At 36.0% G+C, this 20095-nt stretch overlaps 2 protein-coding genes across 2 annotated transcripts; one reads left to right on the top strand and one right to left on the bottom strand.

Annotated features, from left to right (window-relative positions):
- Window positions 1–15550: 15550 nt before the first annotated feature.
- On the bottom strand, window positions 15551–17772 carry LOC116117630 (peptidyl-prolyl cis-trans isomerase CYP18-1). The gene is made up of 5 exons (XM_031403653.1): window positions 17638–17772; window positions 17483–17557; window positions 16896–17057; window positions 16289–16447; window positions 15551–16031 (listed from the first exon to the last, which is right to left on the bottom strand). The coding sequence occupies exons 1-5, from the start codon at window positions 17638–17640 to the stop codon at window positions 15948–15950; spliced, it is 483 nt and encodes a 160-aa protein (XP_031259513.1). The 5' UTR covers window positions 17641–17772; the 3' UTR covers window positions 15551–15947.
- A 241-nt stretch (window positions 17773–18013) lies between these two features.
- Window positions 18014–19873, top strand: LOC116117659. Its single transcript, XM_031403681.1, has 4 exons — window positions 18014–18440; window positions 18508–18744; window positions 18826–19046; window positions 19278–19873. Exons 1-4 carry the CDS (start codon window positions 18234–18236, stop codon window positions 19441–19443), a joined length of 831 nt encoding a protein of 276 aa, XP_031259541.1. The 5' UTR covers window positions 18014–18233; the 3' UTR covers window positions 19444–19873.
- Window positions 19874–20095: the final 222 nt, after the last annotated feature.

Here is a 20095-nt window from a genome sequence, read left to right as displayed (position 1 = left end):
GTCCGTTTGGTTCATTATTCTGATAGTTTTTAGAATAATATTTTGTAAAAAGTTATATTTGGTGGGTATTATGACGTAGAATTTGAAAATTAACAAAATACCCCCTATGTTTGTTTATTTACTAAATTATTCAAAGTTAACAAAAACACCCAAACTCACTCATTAAATACAAACAGTTGGCCACCACCGCCAGAGGGTAGCTGGAGTCGCCATATCGGCCTATGACCAGTTGGATCTTACCAGTCGTGCGCCGATATGACCTTCTCCGGCCAGATCCACCGTGGATCTGGCTGGAAAAGGCCAGATCTAGCCGTAGATCTGGCCATTGACGGCCATATTTGGTCGCATTTGGTCGTTAATGATAGCCAAATATGCGGCTATCATTGGCCATATCTTGGCCATCGTTGACGACTGTTAATGGCCAAAGATCTGGCCGTTGACAGCCAGATCTTTGGTCGTAGATCTGGTCAGCGTGGATCTGACCGAAAAAGGCTAGATCGGCGCAGTACCCCCATAACACCAGATTCTGGCTAGCTTTAGATAATGGTGGCTAGAATCTGGTAAATGTGGGTTGTTGTGGTGTTTTTGTCAATTTTTTAAAAAAAAAAATTGAGGTTGTTTAGTTAAATTAACAAATTTAGGGAGTTTAAAAGAAATTAAATAATATTTCGAGAATAAGTGAAACAAACACAATTTTTTTGTTTAACTAGTTTATATGAATCTTTGTATGCCTCTTTGTAAGGCTAGTATTACTCTTTCCCAATATATGTACCAAATGGAGCCAGAATAATTAGTCAAACCCCAAGATAAGTGAGAGTGCGACATAAATTATTCTAGAACAACTTTTCTACCGCATGTGTATATAAAATCAATTCTAATAGTTGTTTTTGCTTCTTCAGTAGAGAGTATAAGAAAAAAAAAAAAAAAAAAAAAAACTAAACTGCTCACATCCTCCATAACATCTCCTCACGCTAGTGTGAAAAATAGTTAGTAAAAATGTTGTCCATAATCTTTCTCTGTCCTTAACAGAATATGAGAAAGCAAGTTTAAAACCAAAGATTCATGCACAATATGGCAATCAATAGAAAGGTAACCGTTTGATTATCACAAAAATTATAGGAATAAATCGTTAACAGAGAAAACAGGTACTTGACCTCTTTAACATTTTTTTTTTTCTTTTTGTAAATGAATTATTGGAACCTTATCCCATCATGTGGCGTGCCATTTGCCAATACAACCTTCTATAGCACACAGTGGTGCTCTGCTTTGAATCATAAAAGTTTTTGTATCCGAAATATGATCCCATCACAAAAATCACTCGCACATAATGCCAAAAAATCATGTAATTAAATAAAAAGAGAGCAATTTGCCAGTCTCACCTTCAATAGCATGCAGTGGCACTCCACTTTGAATCATAAACACTTTTGTATCAGAAATGTGATCCCATCATAAAAATCACTCGCACATAATGCCAAAAAATCATGTAACTAAATACAAAAAGAGCAATTTTCCAATCCCTCCTTTAATAGCACACAATCCACTTTGAATCATAAAAGCTTTTGTATCCAAAATATGATACCATCACAAAAGTCACTCGCACATAATACCAAAAAATCATGTAATTAAATACAAGGAGAGTAATTTTTCAATCTCACCTTCAATAGCACGCAGTGGCACTCCACTTTGAATCATAAGAGCTTTTGTATTGGAAATATGATCCCATCATAAAAATCACTTGCACATAATGCCAAAAAATCATGTAACTAAATACAAAGAGAGCAATTTGCCAATCCTACCTTCTAGGGGTGTTCAAAAGAACCGGTTGGAACCAGAACCGACGGGTACCCTAGGTTTGGTTCCAGTTCCTACTCAGAACCAATCGTCAATGGGTAGGTTCCGGTTCCAAATTTTTAGAACCGTTACTGTGCGGTTCCGATTCTAGTTCCTATAGTTAGAAACCGGAACCGAAACCGAAACCGAAACTAATATAAAATAAAATTAAATATTAGGGGGGTTAATAAAAACTTTTGTAGAAAAAGTAATGTGAATATATTTATATTTATATTTCATAACATTTAAAGTAAGTTGGTTTGACTTTTGAGAATCTACCTTTACAAAGTAATGGAGTTTGTAATTTTGAATTTTGAATTTATAATTTGCAATTTTATTTTTGTTAACAAGTGCCAGGTGGGGAGGTATTTGTAAGTTTTTAAGGGTTTTTTTGCCATTTTAAAAACTTTTGGGGGATCATGAAATTTTACAGGGTACCTAGAACCGGAACCAGAACCGAAACCGTTGTTACAGGTTCTGGATTTGGGTACCTAGGAACCGAAACCGTCGGTTCGGATTATAGTTCCAAATTTCAAGGAACCGTCGGTTCTGGTTCCTTCAAAAAATGCAGGGTACCTGGAACCGAACACCCCTACTACCTTCTATAGCACACAATGGCGCTCCATTTTGAATCATAAAAGCTTTCGTATCCAAATTATGATCCCATCACAAAAACCACTAGGACATAATACTAAAAAATCATGTAACTAAATACAAAGAGAGCAATTTGCCAATCCCACCTTCTATAACACACAGTGGCGCTCCACATTGAATCATAAAAGCTTTTGTATTTGAAATATGATCCCAACACAAAAATCACTCTCACATAATGCCAAAAAATCACGTAACTAAATACAAAGAGAGCAATTTGCCAATCCCATCTTCTATAGCAAGCAATGGTGCTCCACTTTGAATCATAAAAGCTTTTGTATGTGAAATATGATCCCATGATGAAAACTGCTTGCACATAATGCCAAAAATCATGTTACTAAATACAAAGAGAGCAATTTGCCAATCCCACCTTTTATAGCATGCAGTGGTGCTCCACTTTGAATCATAAAAGCTTTTGTATCGGAAATATGATCTCATCATAAAAATCACTTGCACATAATGCCAAAAAATCATGTAACTAAATACAAAGAGAGCAATTTGCCAATCCCACCTTTAATAGCATGCAATGGTGCTCCACTTTGAATCATAAAAGCTTTGTATCCAAAATATAATCCCATCACAAAAACCACTCGCACGTAATGCCAAAAAATTATGTAACTAAATATAAATAGAGCAATTTGCCAATCTCACCTTCAATAGCACGCAATGGCACTCCACTTTGAATCATAAAAGCTTTTGTATCGGAAATATGATCCCATCATAAAAATCACTCGCACAGAATGCCAAAAAATCATGTAACTAAATACAAAGAGAACAATTTGCCAATCCCACCTTCTATAGCACGCAGTGGCGCTCCATTTTGAATCATAAAAGCTTTCTTATCCAAATTATGATCCCATCACAAAAACCACTCGTACATAATGCTAAAAAATCATGTAACTAAATACAAAGAAACAATTTGCCAATCCCACCTTTGATAGCACGCAGTGGCGCTCCATATTGAATCATAAAAGCTTTTGTATCTGAAATATGATTCCAACACAAAAACCACTCTCACATAATGCCAAAAAATCATGTAACTAAATACAAAGAGAGCAATTTGTCAATCCCACCTTTTATAGCATGCAATAGTGCTCTACTTTGAATCATACAAGCTTTTGTATCCGAAATATGATCCCATCAGAAAACTCACTTGCACATAATGCCAAAAAATCATGTAACTAAATACAAAAAGAGTAATTTGTCAATTCCACCTTCTATAGCACGCAGTGATGCTCCACTTTGAATTTGAAAACTTTTTGTATCCAAAATATGATACCATCACAAAAACCACTTGCACTTAATGCCAATAACACAAACAATACCAAACATTGTCAAATTCACCAATGGAGCATGTGATTAATATCAAAATTCTAGACAAAATACCCAATTAAAACAACCATATTAGACTTCACTTTATTGAGATAAATGAAGCAATTTCAACATCACTCCATAGTAAAGAGGGCATCGGGTGTAAAAGGCAACGATACAATCGAATTCTTTTCCGTAGGTAAGCAACACAGAATATCGAGAGCACTCACGAGGCAATAATTGTGCTTGGGGTAAGAGGTAGGATGATGGGCAGTCGACAATTCGATGCACCAGCATGGAGCTTGCCAACCCATACCATCAAAACACCACTCACACGCTTGTTACGTTCACTTGGAAGCAACCATGCCAAACGAACCACATGCCGACGACAATAACCATCAAGCATGCAGATGCATCGGGCAAGACCGCCCCAACACCGCAGGACAGGAAGAGAACATTAAATCAGAGGGACAACCTACCTAAGCCATACGGACATTGCACCATGCCCGGGATCAACGTATGCATCTCGTGAACTATGATACATACCAGGAAACCTGCAAGGCACTATGCACAAGAGAAACTCAAGATCACCCATGCATGAGGGTTCTGTCCACAAGCCTTCAACAGGCAACAAGCAACAGGGGCGTCAAACCATACACAAGCACACTTTCTTGCAGATTAATTACCATTATATGTTAACGTAAAGGGATTAGATAACATTAAATTCAATAATAATAACAAAAAAGATCGATTGATCTATTAATGTTACTATTAGTTACTCTGAGGTCACTATCAGCTGATACATTACCATAATTTTCCTCAAATTCCAAAGTCCTATACACTTCCTTTAGTTGTATTACTTGCTGCTTTGCAAACAAAGCTGAAATCTCTGTAGTTGTGGCATAAACTGCTTGTAATTGTGTTTCCCTGGGTGGCAAACATATGTTTAAAGGAATATTGAAGTATACAGTTTCATCCATCAGCAATTGCAATTTAATAATTACAAACATACTCAGAAATAAAATATTTGAAATCTATATACAATCAAATATGTAAATGAACACCTAATGCACTCATGGGCTAATGTCAGAGCAACAAGTAGAGGCATACTTCGATCTTGGACAAAGCCTAAATTCCTGAAAAGGAAAACAAAGAAAAACCTGCACTTGATTTAAAATGGGTGCTAAATCAAGTAAACCCAAAAGCTTCCCAAGCAAAGGAAAAAACTTGAAGGTGAACATTAATGTCATCAACAATCAAAGAGAAATCTGACGGTAACCTAGAATGTTTGCATGTATAAAGATGCTTAAGTTTTTAAACCATACAGCCCTGGCCTCACTTTCCAATTAATATAACATAAATAAAATACAGATGAAAGTATTAATGAAAAAAATTCACAATGGTCAAGATTAATGCCAATAACACAACAATATCAGACATTGTCAAATTCACCAATGGAGCATGTGATTAATATTGAAATTCTAGACAAAATACCTAATTGAAAGAACCATATTAGCTTCACTTTACTGAAGACAAAAGAAGCAGTTTCAATATCACCCCATGATACATGCATTTAACACATTCATTGATACACTTATACCACATCTCATAGAAGGATCTAGACTTATATGTACTTACTGAAGCATAACTCTTTTCCAAGCATTGAATTTCATGCCTCATATGTTGTTTCTATCCCTGCGACTCCAGATTGGGTCACTACCATAAAACACAAAACCTTCTGTATTGGGTTAAGTATAATCCCATCAAATAAGATGCAACTGCTTTGCACAGGTTTAAAAATTGGCTTCCATTTGAAATAAACCCACTATTGACCACTGCCAGTACACCCTTGCATTCTGCCGGAAAAACAAAAGAAATAAACAAAGTAATTAATATAATCAACCTGACACAATGCTAGAACAAAATCACACCTACAACTTATCAGCAATGATAAAATATTGCAGATTATTATCATGAACGCTATGCAAAGTTTTGTCTCTAAGTTGAAAGTTAAGCCCTGCTTTCATCTCCCTTCATCAAAATCATTACCCATAGCACCACCAATCTGCTTCTTCAATCAGGAACACCATCTCAAATCATCTCCCCTGATTCCTGAATGACAAAAATGACTTTCTGCCATCCAAGCATCAAAATATTGTAGACCTAGTGTAGCAACTTCATCATTGTCTTGAAGATTGTATTTTTCCGTGAACTAAAGCAGCACTGTTGCACGCCCAAATCTTGGCAACTTTGTCAAATAAGAGGTTTGCTATTTTGATTATACCTTCAGGGTCTTTATCCCCTCCAAGGCTTCTTGATTCCCTCAATATAGAGTGGTGCCAAATTCGGTTGTCTCTTTCATGCCCTCAAATGCTGCAAACATAACCTTCAAGAATTAAAGATTGAAATACATAAACTTTTGTAGCAACCACATCAATATCAACAATATGGTTTTTGAAAATGAGGGCATCAGACAGAGGCAACATGACCTAACATATTAACATTGAACGCTAGTGTGAAAATTGTCAGTAAAATGTTATCCATGATCTTTCTCTATCCTTAACAGAATATGAGAAAGCAAGTTTAAAACCAAAGATTCATGCACAAAATGGTAATCAATAGAAAGGTAACCGCTTGGTTATCACAAAAAATTATAGGAACAAATCGTTAACAAAGAAAACCTCTTCAACAATTTTTTTTTTTTTTTTTTTTTTTTTTTTTTTTGTGTAAATGATTGAAAGGAACCAATCCCACCTTTTATAACACGCAGTGGTGCTCCACTTTAAATCATAAAAGCTTTTGTATTTGAAATATGATCCCATCACAAAAATCACTCGCACATAATGCTAAAAAATCATAAAACTAAATACAAAAAGAGCAATTTGCCAATCATACCTTCTATAACACATAGTGGCGCTCCACTTTGAATTATAAAAGCTTTTTTATCCGAAATATGATCCCACCAGAAAAACCATTTGCAAATAATGCCAAAAAATCATGTAACTAAATACAGAGAGAGCAACTTACCAATCCCACCTTCTATAGCACATAGTGGCTCTCCACTTTGAATCATAAAAGCTTTTGTATATGAAATATAACCCCAATCATGTAACTAAATACAAAGAGAGCAATTTGCCAATCCCACCTTCTATAGCATGCAGCAGTGCCTCACTTTGAATCATAAAAGCTTTTGTATTCGAAATATGATCCCATCACAAAATCCACTCGCACATAATTCCAAAAAATCATGTAATTAAATCCAAAGAGAGCAACTTGCCAATCCCACCTTATACAGCACGTAGTGGTGCTCCACTTTGAATTATAAAAGCTTTTGTACCCCAAATATAATCCCATCACAAAAACCACTCGTACATAATTCCAAAAAATCATGTAACTAAATACAAAGAGAGCATAACAAGCAAGCCTAAACCCTAATTATAAGAAAATCATGTAACTTCGCGGTCTATATCCCCTCCAAGGCTCCTTGATTTTAACAAAATAGGTTGCATTAATAGTTTTGGACGCTTTTTTGTCGTGAACCAGCATGTACATTTTCTTTACTTTGGGCAAGACCAAATTTGGTTAGTTGAAAAGACACAACAACACAAATCTATATCATACAACGAAGAATGGATATGAAAACTTGCTATTAGGGTCTAACAAAAGAAAGACAAGAGACACTCACCTGGCAGATTTGCAAGATCAAAGAAAACTCGCCTAAATTTTGAAAAAGAAAATTAGCGGGAGCTATTGGACCTATGCTCTGTTTAAATAGAGGTGAAGCCGCGTTTTTTCAAGTCGGTTAGTAAGGATAGCGGTCAATGACAAATAATGAAAAGTTACCGTTATGTGGACTTCCCATTATTCAAATATAAATGCAATTTTATATTTGAAAAGAAAGAGAACTATCTGAAAATACAAAATAACAGGACCTCACAATTTTCAGAAGTATGTAATTACCTCTCTTTCTATTACTTTTGCTGTTAAAACTAACATTTGACCGGTTTGACTTCTATGAAATCTAAAATAATTCACAATTAGCAAATCCTGTTAACAAGCAAGACTGTATAAGGCTCCCAAAACATCAATCATTTCAGAAAAAAAATCACCTAGACAGTGGATAAGACAAAGGAAATGCTATGATCATTTTGGAGAATGCTTAACATTCTTTGTTTTGAAGAACCTAAGTAATCGCTTTGCTGATTCATGATGAGTTTTTTAGAAGAATCAATGAACAAATGAAGCACCAGTGAACATTTTAAAGTCGAACTACTCATAGAAGACTAGACAAAATATTTTGGCATAAGGAAAAATTGATAATAAAACATCATCAATGTACTTCTTTGCACTTGACTCCATAAAATAAAAAAAAATAAATAAATAAAAAAGCAAATCTGGAACTCAAGGTTCATGCAAAATATATAAAAGGGTGGCTCAATGTTGATCATAATTTGCTATTCACAACGATTATAAAAGAGATTATTGTAACAACTTAATGTCGATCATCAGAAAGTGTTCTTTACCTCTTCTTTATTTTAATTGCTTCAATTCATATCTGCATGTTTGTGTTAGGTTGATACTCTCCTCATCTGCCTTTTACTTAACATCTGAAATGTGCCACAAGTCTATCGGTTGATCAAGGTACCATTTGAGAATATTTTTTCTCAAACAGAGGGCATCGAGAGAAAGAGGCAATGATATGATCGAATTATTTTTCGTAGGTAAGCAACACAGAATATCGAGAGCACCCGCAAAGCAATAATTGTGTTCAGGGAAAGACTGAGGACGATGGACAGTCGACAGTTCGATGCAACGGCACAGAGCTTGCCAACCCACGTCATCAAAACACCACTCATATGTCTGTTGCGTTCACTTGGAATTAGCCATGTCAAACGAACCACACCCTAATGGCTATAACCATCAAGCATGCAGAAGCATCGGGCAAGGCCGTTCTAGCACCGCGAGACACAAAGAGAACATTAAAACTGAGGGACAACCTGCCTAAGCCATGCAAGCATCGCACCACGCCCAAGATATGCATCTCTTGCACTACGATACATACCAGGAAACCTGTAGGGCGCTGTGCACAAGAGAAACATAGGATCAAACATCAAGCAAGGCCGCCCCAACACCGCGGGACGCAAAGAGAACATTAAAACCGAGGGACAACCTGCCAAAGCCATGCGAGTATCGCACCACACCCTTGATCACCGTATGTGTCCCTTGCACTATGATACATACCAAGAAACCTGTAGGGTCCTGCACATAAGAGAAACATAGGATCACCCATGCATGGGGGTTCTATTCACAAGCCTTCAACAGGCGACAGGGACAGCACACCATACACAAGCACACTTTCTTGCAGATTAATTACCATTATATGTTAACACAAAGGGATTAGATAACATTAAATCAATAATAATAACAAAAAACGATCGGTTGATCTATTAATGTTACTATTAGTTACACTGAGGTCAATATCAGTAGATACATTATCATAATTTTCCTCAAATTCCAGAGTCCTATGCATTTCCTTTAGTTGTATTACTTGCTGCTTTGCAAACAAAGCTGAAATCTCTGTAGTTGTGGCATAAACTGCTTGTAACTGTGTTTCCCTGGGTGGCACCATATGTTCAATGGGATATTGAAGTATACAGTTTCATCCATCAGCAATTGCAATATAATAATTACAAACATATTCAGAAATAAAATATTTGAAATCTCTACACAATCAAATATGTAAATGAACACCCAATGCACTCATGGGATAATGTCAGAGCAATAAGTAGGGGCATACTTCAATCTTGGACAAAGCCTAAATTCTTGAAGAGGAAAACAAAGAAAAGCCTGCACTTGATTTAAAGTGGGTGCTAAATCAAGTAAACCCAAAAGCTTCCAAGTGAAGGAAAAAACTTGAAGGTGAACATTAATGTCATCAACAATAAAAGAGAAATCTGACGGTAACCTAAATGTTTGCATGTATAAAGATGCTTAAGTCTCAAAAATCATTTTTTTAAAACCATATGGCTGTTGCCTCACTTTCCAGTTAATATAACATAAATAAAATACAGATAAAAGTATTAATGGAAATATTCACAATGGTCAAGATTAATGCCAATAACACAGACAATATCAGACATTGTCAAATTCACCAATGGAACATGTGATTAAGATAAACAATTCTAGACAAAATACCCAATTAAAAGAACCCTATTAGCTTCACTTTACTGAAGACAAAAGAAGCAATTTCAGTATCACCCCATGATACATGCATTCAACACATTCATTGATACACTTATACCACATATCATAGAAGGACCTAGACTTAAATGTACTTACTGAAGCATAACTCTTTTCCAAGCATTGAATTTCATGCCTCATCTGTTGGTTCCATCCCTGCAACCCCAAGTTGGGTCAGTGCCATAAAACACAAAACCTTCTGTATTGGGTTAAGTATAATCCCATCAAATAAGATGCAGTTGTTTTACATAGGTTAAAAAATTGGCTTCCATTTGAAATAGACCCACTATTGACCACTGCCAGTACACCCTTGCATTTTGTTGGAAAAACAAGAAAAATAAACAAATTAATTAACATAATCAACCTGACACAATGCTAGAACAAAATCACACCTACAGCTTATCAGCAATGATAAAATATTACAGATATCATGAACGCTATGCAAACCTCTGTGTCTGAGTTTAATGTTAAGCCCTGCTTTCATCTCCCTTCATCAAAATCATTACCCATAGCACCACCAATCTGCTTTTTCAATCAAGAACACCATCTCAAATCATTTCCTCTGATGCGAGATTCTTGGCTTTGTTTGGTTGGATTTTGGGAATACTACTTTTAGTATTCCCAAAAAAGTTAAACAGTAAAATACCCAAAAACTCACAATATTATTCAACTTTATTCAACATTTTTTAAGCCCCCTAAATTTGTTAATTCAATTAAATACCCCTAAATATTTTTAATGTTTTTGTTACGGCGACTCCAGCCACTCTCCGGCGGTGGTGGCCGGCTGTCCGTATTTGAGGGTGGATTGGGGGTATTTTTGTTAACTTTTAATATTTTCTTATAAGGGGTGTTTTGTAAAAAAACAAACATAGGGGGTATTTTATCCATTTGTAAATCCTACATCGTAATACCCGCCCAATTCAACTTTTTTTTTAACTTTTTTCAAAAAACTTTTCCCAAAAACACAAAATTGTGAACCAAACGGAGCCCTTAAGATTCCATCTCGTGGGAGAAAATCTTGAAGATGACAAAAATGAATTTCTGCCATCCGAGCATCAAAATATGTAGACCTAGTGTTAGCATCTTCATCATTGTCTTGAAGATTGTATTTTTCTGTGAACTAAAGTAGTTGTGCTGCAAGCCTAGATCTTGGCAACTCTTCAAATAAGAGGTCTGCTATTCTGATTATGCCTCCAGGGTCTATATCCCCTCCAAGGCTTCTTGATTCCCAAGAAGACTATTCAATACGGAGTGGTGCCAGATTCGGTCGTCTTTTTCATGCCCTCAAACGCTGCATACATAACCAGCAAAAATTAAAGATTGAAATACAGAAACTTCTATAGCAACCACATCAATATTAACAATATGGTTTTTTAAGATGAGAGCATCATACAGAGGCAACATGACCTAACATATTAACACTGAACGACTTATAATTTTCTAAGAAATTAAAAATAGTTAAGTATCATGTTGTAAAAAAAAATACCTTCGGTGTCAAGCTCTTTGCTCAATTTTTTAATCTAATGTTTAAGTTTTTTTTCCTCTCGTCTCTAAAATATATAATGGCCGTTTAAGATCTCATGCACAAGGATGCAACCAAAATGAAATAGCAAAACCTGCTGAGCCCTGTCGCATTAAATGACACTAAAAGACATTATTGCTTTTCTTGGCAATGTCACTAGCACTTCACAACAGAGTTTTCAAGTTGAAAGTTAAGCCTTGCTTTCATCTCCCTTCATCAAAATCATTACCCATAGCACCACCAATCTGCTTCTTCAATCAGGAACACCATCTGAAATCATCTCCCTTGATGCCTGAATGACAAAAATGACTTTCTGCCATCCGAGCATCAAAATATTGTAAACCTAGTGTAGCAACTTCATCATTGTCTTGAAGATGTATTTTTCCGTGAACTAAAGCAGCACTGTTGCACGCCCAGATCTTGGCAACTCTGTCAAATAAGAGGTCTGCTATTCTGATTATACCTCCTGGGTCTATATCCCCTTAAGGCTTCTTGATTCCCAAGAAGACTATTCAATACGGGGTGGTGCCAGATTTGGTCCTCTCTTTCATGCTATCAAATGCTGAAGTGGTACATTTAAAAAGAAATGATGAAGAATTTAAATTAGACTACTCACACTCCACAACATCTCCTCACGCTAGTGTGAAAACTGTCAGTAAAATGTATCTTTCTCTGTCCTTGATAGAATATGAGAAAACAAGTTTAAAAACAAAGATTCATGTACAATATGGCAATCAATAGAAAGGTAACCGCTTGATTATCACATAAATTATAGGAACAAATCGTTATAAGAGAAAACAGGTTCTTGACCTCTTCAACATTTCATTTATTTTTTGTGAACACGAAGAGAGCACAACAAGCAAGCCTAAACCCTAATTAATAAAACAGAATTAACCCTATTGACAGGTACCTTATTTGGGAAAGATGAGGCACAAAAAAATGAAATTAAAAATACTTATTTGTTACTAAATTTTGCACCAAGTAAGAAGTATTTCTTTTCAAAAAATAATGTTAAAAACCTAATTGCATTAACGGTTTTCTAAACTTTTTACCATAAAAAAACTAACTGTATCCATCATATTTTTCTCCATCTAGGGCAAGTTGAAATTTGTTTAATTGGAAAGACAAAGTATCTGGAAACTTGTGACATGATACAAATATCCAACATGAAAACTTGTTATTAGGTTTTCATTAAGAGATAGAAGAGAGACACTGACCTGTGCTTGCCAAGACCAAAGAAAATTCTCCTAAATTTTGAAACTAAATAGGCGGGAGCAGAAGGAGCCGCGAGTCTGTTTATATAAAAGTGAAGGACGCGTTTTTGATGAGATAATACTGAGTTAAAACGACATCGTTCAGGCACGTGCTTGAAAATTAAAAAAGTAGCCATTATTTTAAAAATTAAAAAAGTAGCCGTTATCAGAAAATAAAGTATGACCTCACTATTTTCAAATTACACACTTCCTGCCGTTCCTTTTGCCGTTAATCCATAAAGATGGACTGATTTGGCTACCCTCATGACCAATTTGCCCTTTAACAAAAATCAATAAAAATCAGAAAAATAAAAAAAGAAAGGTAGATAAAATAAGGGAGATACCAAGGTTTTGTTTTACCTTTTTTTTGAAAGCTTGGATCCTTTTTAAAGGTTTTTCAAAATGTGTAGGTTATGTTCATTTATGCACCCAATTCTCTATTTTTATTATTTGACATTGAAATTAAGAGTTAATTTGATTATATTTTATTATCAAAGTGATTTTAAATTAAATTTTTAAATTATCATTTTAGACAGACAAATAAAAAACGTCTTTTTACTTTTGAAAAATATTATCCTTACAAAGACTCATACAAAGAAGGTTACAAAGTGATATCATTTAGAAGAAAAAAAACAAAGAAAAAACGGAAAAAGAGAAAGAGAGAAATCATGAAAATCAAGGATGAGGATTAACTTTATATGTGTCTTTGTAAAACTAACATTATTCTTTTACTTTTATTTTCTGTTGATCAATCATTTCAATATTTTAAGAAAAATACAAAATGATTATAGAAGATCGTACCCTTTTTAAGGGTTAATTTAGTAATTCAAAAATAGAAAGTCCATCACCATCTCTCTTTAAACACAGTACACAGACTGCCAGTCTGCATGGGTGCAAATACGTATCTTGAAAAATTTGGAGTGCACAAAAGAAAAAATTAATAGATGATGAGTACTGTACACGATGGTACTCGGCCACAAAAAGATATTGGCTCCGATTGGTTCAAAATTTGGGGGTTTTGAGAAAAGTTTTTTGAAAAAAGTTAAAAAAAAGTTGAATTGGACGGGTATTACGATGTAGGATTTATAAATTATTAAAATACCCCATATGTTTATTTTTTTACAAAATACCCCCTATAATAAAACATTAAAAGTTAACAAAAATACCCCTAACCCACCCTCAAACACCCCCAGTCGGCCACCACCACCAGAGGTGGCCGGAGTCGCCTTATGGGAGCATGACCGGCTGGATCTTGCCACTCATGCGCCGATATGGCCTTTTCCGGCCAGATCTGGCTGTATTTGCTCTCAACGACGGCCAACAAACGGTCGTCGTTGATGGTCAACGACGGCCGTTTGTTGGCCGTCGTGACCGACTGTTACGACCAAAGATCTGGCCGTCAACGGCCAGATCTTTGGCCTTAGATCTGGCCTTTTCCGGCCAAATCCACTGTGGATCTGGCCAGAAAAAGCTAGATCGGCGCACTACCGGCCAGATTCAGCCGGTAGTGCGCCATCCTACCAGATTCCAGCCATTTTTCGACGGTGGTGGCCGGAATCTGGTAAATGTGGATTGTTGGGGTGTTTTTGTAATTTTAAAAAAAATATTTAGGGGTATTTAATTAAATTAACAAATTTAGAGGGTTTAAAAAAATTGAATAATATTGAAAATAGTATTCCCAAAAATGAGGGCTTCGTTTGGTTCAAGATTGAGAATACTACTCTTAGTATTCCCAAAAAAGTTAAACAGTAAAATACCCAAAAACTCTCATTTTTGAGAATACTATTTTCAATATTATTCAATTTTTTTTAAACCCTTTAAATTTGTTAATTTAATTAAATACCCCTAAATATTTTTTTTAAAATTACAAAAACACCCCAACAATCCACATTTACCAGATTCCGGCCACCACCGCGAAAAATGGCCGGAATCTGGTAGGATGGCGCACTACCAGCTGAATCTGACCGATAGTAAGCCGATCTAGCCTTTTCCGGCCAGATCCACGATGGATCTGGCCGGAAAAGGCCAGATCTAAGGCCAAAGATCTGGCCGTTGGCGGCCAGATCTTTGGCCGTAATAGTCAGTCACGACGGCCAACAAACGGTCGTCGTTGACCATCAACGACGACCGTTTGTTGGCCGTCGTTGAGAGCAAATACGACCAGATCTGGCGATTGACGGCCAGATCTGGCCGTAGATCTGGCCTTTGTCGGCCAGATCCACCGTGAATCTGGCCGGAAAAGACCATATCGGCGCATGACCGGCAAGATCCAACCAGTCATGCGCCCATAAGGCGACTCCAGCCACCTCCGGTGGTGGTGGCCGACTGGGGGTGTTTGAGGATGGATTAAGGGTATTTTTGTTAACTTTTAATGTTTTATTATAGGAGGTATTTTGTAAAAAAACAAACATATAGAGTATTTTATTAATTTATAAATCCTACATCGTAATACCTGCCCAATTCAACTTTTTTTTAACTTTTTTCAAAAAACTTTTCCCAAAACCCCCAAATTTTGAACCAAACGGAGCCGAAAGTTTTTGGATATTTTACTGTTTAACTTTTTTGGGAATACTAAGAGTAGTATTCCCAATCTTGAACCAAACGAAGCCATATTACTTTTAGATACCTTCTTTCCAGTGAACAAACTCTAATATCTGCCCCTAAAAGGATGGAACTGTAAACACTGTAAATACACTCATTAGTAATTCAACACAAAAGATCAAGATTGACACTCCACCGGTTTACCATTCACAAGGAAAAGGAAAAGGAAAAAGTAAGAACGATATAACAAATAAGAAGATCGAAATACCCTTCAACTCTCCAAATCCTTTTTTTTTTTTTTTTTTATTTAACAAGAGTCATCTGTAAAAATGAAAATCTAGCAGAGACTGATACCAATAACATCTTGAGACAACCCTCTTTGCACACAAATCTTACTACCCATATTTTCATGTGACTTACATGACCAAAATTCTGATAGCATTTCCCATCATTAATCGTGTAGATGATGCAATCCTACCATTTTATAATGCCAAAATTTACATGTTAATTCCATGTAAATAAGCACGATTTTAGTCAAAAAATCATTACTAAAGGGTCCTCATTCGAATACAACACAACCAATAGCACTCGTGCCAAGTCTAGCCAGCAAGCGGATTAGCATGTATAGTTACACGATTAAGTCTTATCTCGGCAAGTGGTCGATCCCCTGGTCCTGTTTGTGTCTGCAGACCAAAAATCAGTCAATAAAGTTGGATTGAGGAATATTAATAAATCATAATAACATGGATTCAACAATGAACTTCAAGCAAGGGCATGTGTTTGACAATTGAGTGGACAAGGTTAACAATAATGAAAAAATCAGATGCCTCAGACTCAGAAACCATCAATGCTTATAAAATATCACTGTGTAGCTTAATAAGACAATTTTTTCCCCAAAAAAGAATTATAAAATAGTTTATATCCTTCAAGTACAACATACCTTTTCCATGAGATCAAGGACTTCGAAGCCATGGATCACTTTGCCAAACACAGTGTATAATCCATTAAGATGTGGTTGCTTTGCGAAAGTTATAAAGAATTGGCTTCCATTAGTATTAGGCCCACTATTGGCCATTCCCAATATCCCCCTTGCATTGTGCTGGAAAAAAGAAGTAAAATGAGTAAACTATGTGTAATATTAGCAACAATGTGGTATTCCAGATATAACGAATTTTATGCATCAGTACAGCAATTGATGAGGTACAATAAACATGCTCACAATTCACAGACATTAGAGACCTTTTACAGCCAAAAGAATCAATCATGATTATGCACATATGGTTAGACCTTGATAGACCTATTTGAGATGCTATCTACCAGAAGCAAAAGAACGGAGGAGAAAACAGAACAAAACATAAGGTCCAATCAATAAAGCACTGCATAGCTATTATAGTCATTTACAAATAGAGAATAACTACAAATAGAAAAACAGGAAGTGCAATGACAATAAAAAAACATAACATATTCAACAATGTTTATAGGTCCAAATTAGCCAAAGAGGTGAAACATTAGCAAAAAAAAATTGGGTCTAAAATGAAACAATATACCTTGAGGGACTCTCTTATCTCATCATTAAACTTCTTGCCCCATATGCTGGTCCCACCTTTGCCTGTTCCTGTTGGGTCTCCACCTTGAATCATAAAACCTTTGATGTTCCGGTGAAATATTGTTCCATCATAGTAACCGCTTGCACATAGTGCCAAAAAATTCTGTAACCAGATACACTCAGTAAGAATAATAATAAGCATATTATTAGCTAATTGCTAAAACAAGGACTCAGATAGCATTGCCATGCTCATTGTGGCACACTAAAGTAGCTCCATAACAGTAAACCCTAATAGACACTAATAATATTATCTGGCAAAGAAAAATTACAATGACAACAGATCAGAAATAGTTATTTATTACTGTATCGCTTAAGCATTCCAATTCCCAAATGATATTATAAAACACGGCTCTCAAAAATTTTCTCAATCAATCTTTCTAAACGAGTCTTTTTGGTAATAAAACCTAAGCTATGCGACTAGAAGAAGTTGCTACTACGTAAGTTAAAACCGTAATGAGAAACAATTACAAGTCATCTCGCAAAACTTAATTCCTTGTGTTATTGAAATTGAAACAAAGAGAAACTGACCTCTGCCGTTTTGGGGACCTCGTCACAAGCAATCTCGCACTTGATGTCACCAAGATTTGTGTGTAGGGTTACTGACTACAAGAGAAGAACACCAATTAGTTTGCGTGCAAGAACCAACTTAAGATATTTGATGAGATTGCGCAAAGAAAACTCACCATCTGCGCGACTCCACTGGATGCTCAAAATTTTGGTAGACTCCAGAATCAGGAGAGACAAGCGTGTTGATATACAATTTTTATTTATTAACGAAGGGGTTTCTACTTCTAGAGTCGGTTCATGGGAACGACAGCGTTCTGAATCTAAATTTTTATCTACCTGAAAAAGTTAACTGCTAAACGATGACGTTTTGCATCACCCTTTGAAATATATAAGGAACTCGGGCAATTCGAACTCGTATTCACCGCCTGCAGAACGGCATAGAACTCAAAAGAACAAAGGGAAAAAAAAAAAATCCTAACGGTGATATCCTAGATCTGTCAGGCTGACTGATACGTCTTTCGTGACAGAGCTATTTTTCAATTGTTTTTTTTTTTTTTTTCAACCTGTTTGGTTGCCGTGGAATCGCAAGGAAGGGGAGTGAACTGTCACATTTGGTTAAACATAGAATTACATTGGTTGTCCTGGGAGAAAGATAACGCTTATTCCCATCCATTAAAAGTATAGGCGAGGTTGAGACCTCTTTCAATTTGAAAAAAAAAACACAAATCATTTCAAAAATAGAAAAGAATATCGTGAAAAGATGACGTAGGATATGAATCACGAGGAGATTGTAATTTCTTCGATGGAGGGAAGTAATGGAGATTACGAGAGATTAGGGGAAAATTCGAGACAAGGAGAACCGGGAGAATCTGTGCCTAAATCATGGAAACGATTTGTGAAGTGGATAGCATTGTGCGTGTTGTTGATGATTTTGATTATAATTTTAATCATATGGGTTGTACCATTATTCACCAAAAAGGTACTCATATTAATCTCAGTTTGTGAATTATGGTTGATAATTTCCTCATTTTCAGTTTATTTTGCAGGTGATTGTTCCTATCATAACATGGGAAATGGCAACATTTAGCCCTCCAAGTTTGGCAACGGTGATCGTTGCATCATTGGCCATATTCCCGGTTGTTCTTTTGCCATCTACACCGTCTATGTGGATGGCTGGGATGACTTTTGGTTATGGGATTGGATTTCTTCTGGTTATAGCCGGAATTACAGTGGGCGTATCGTTACCTTATTTCATTGGGTCTCTCTTTCAGAGTAGAATTAATGTAGGTACAAGCTAAGTTGCTGTTTACAATTTTGAGTATCTATTTCATTTCCTCTCCTGGTAATTTATGTTTCTGAAACAGGAATATCTGAAGAAGTATCCAAAGGAAGCGTCTATATTAAGAGGGGCTGCGGAAGGAAATTGGATTCATCAATTTCGAGCTGTTACTTTGATCAGAGTTTCTCCGTTTCCATATCCTATATTTAATTATACTGTTGTTGCCACGGATATTGTTTATAGTGCTTATTTCTTGGGATCATTGGTGGGCGTAGTAGTACCTGATGTAATTATTGCTTTGTACAGGTTAGACTTTTCCTCTCAAAATTTCTATAGCACTTGTGAATTAAAGTTTCAGTATAGCTATACTTTATATGCTCTTTTATATGGACATTCTAAACTCAATATTGCCTTATTTTTCTTAATTGGTGAGAGTCTGTTGTTTATAGGGAAGTAATATCATGAAATAAAGCAATTTACAGGGCTCAAACATGATGCACCTGATTTTTATATAGCTTGGTCATATTTGTTTTGCAGTGGGATTTTGATAGGCTCCATTGCAGACGCAACACAAGATCCAGAATCCCATTCAATATGGCATATAATCTTCAAAGTTGTTGGATTCTCTCTGGCTGTGGCTGCCACTTTTGTTATTGGCCTTTACACTAAAAGGCGACTTGATCAACTAAAGGAAGGGGCCTGATGATGGAGTAGTTTTGTTATTGTATTGGAATTGGATCAACTTCAGTAAGGGGCGCTTATGATGGGGGAGTTTGTTATTGTATCGGAATTGGATCACCTGCAATCGGACGCTAAAGTGAGAACTTCATAGTTTAACCACACATCTGACTCATGGTTGTAGAGGGACTCTGTACAATCTTCAAAAGGGAGCTAAAGGGAGCCATATCATTTTTGTATAGGGACTGTGTACGTTCCAAAATTACTATTTTGCTTTGTGTGCAGCGGAGGGAAATAGAAATAGAAAAGGAAATGGGCATGGCGCTAATCTTTCAATGACTACAAGTGATGTAATCGATAGAGGAAAAAAGAAACCTTTTGACACTTTGTTTTCATGGTTAAATGAAATGCTAATGGAATTTCAGTTGGATTTTACTACAAGTCACTTTCCATAAAAATTCTTCAACCGATTTGATTGTCCAATGAGATTGAAACACATTATTTTTACTCAGTGACATTCTTCACTGGGCAAGGGGGAATCCTATATACTCTTGAAACTCAATCCATTGCCCGTTGTGATTTGTTAATGAGCTGATGCCTGCTGACCTTGAGATTAGTACAAATCCAACTTCGCCATATTCTCGAAATCGCAACAATTTTTCGGAAGTCCAATTTAT

The sequence above is a fragment of the Pistacia vera genome, unplaced genomic scaffold (assembly GCF_008641045.1).
Source record: "Pistacia vera cultivar Batoury unplaced genomic scaffold, PisVer_v2 Contig82, whole genome shotgun sequence".
Taxonomy (NCBI): domain Eukaryota; kingdom Viridiplantae; phylum Streptophyta; class Magnoliopsida; order Sapindales; family Anacardiaceae; genus Pistacia; species Pistacia vera.
This window is presented reverse-complemented; position numbering and strand designations above follow the sequence as displayed.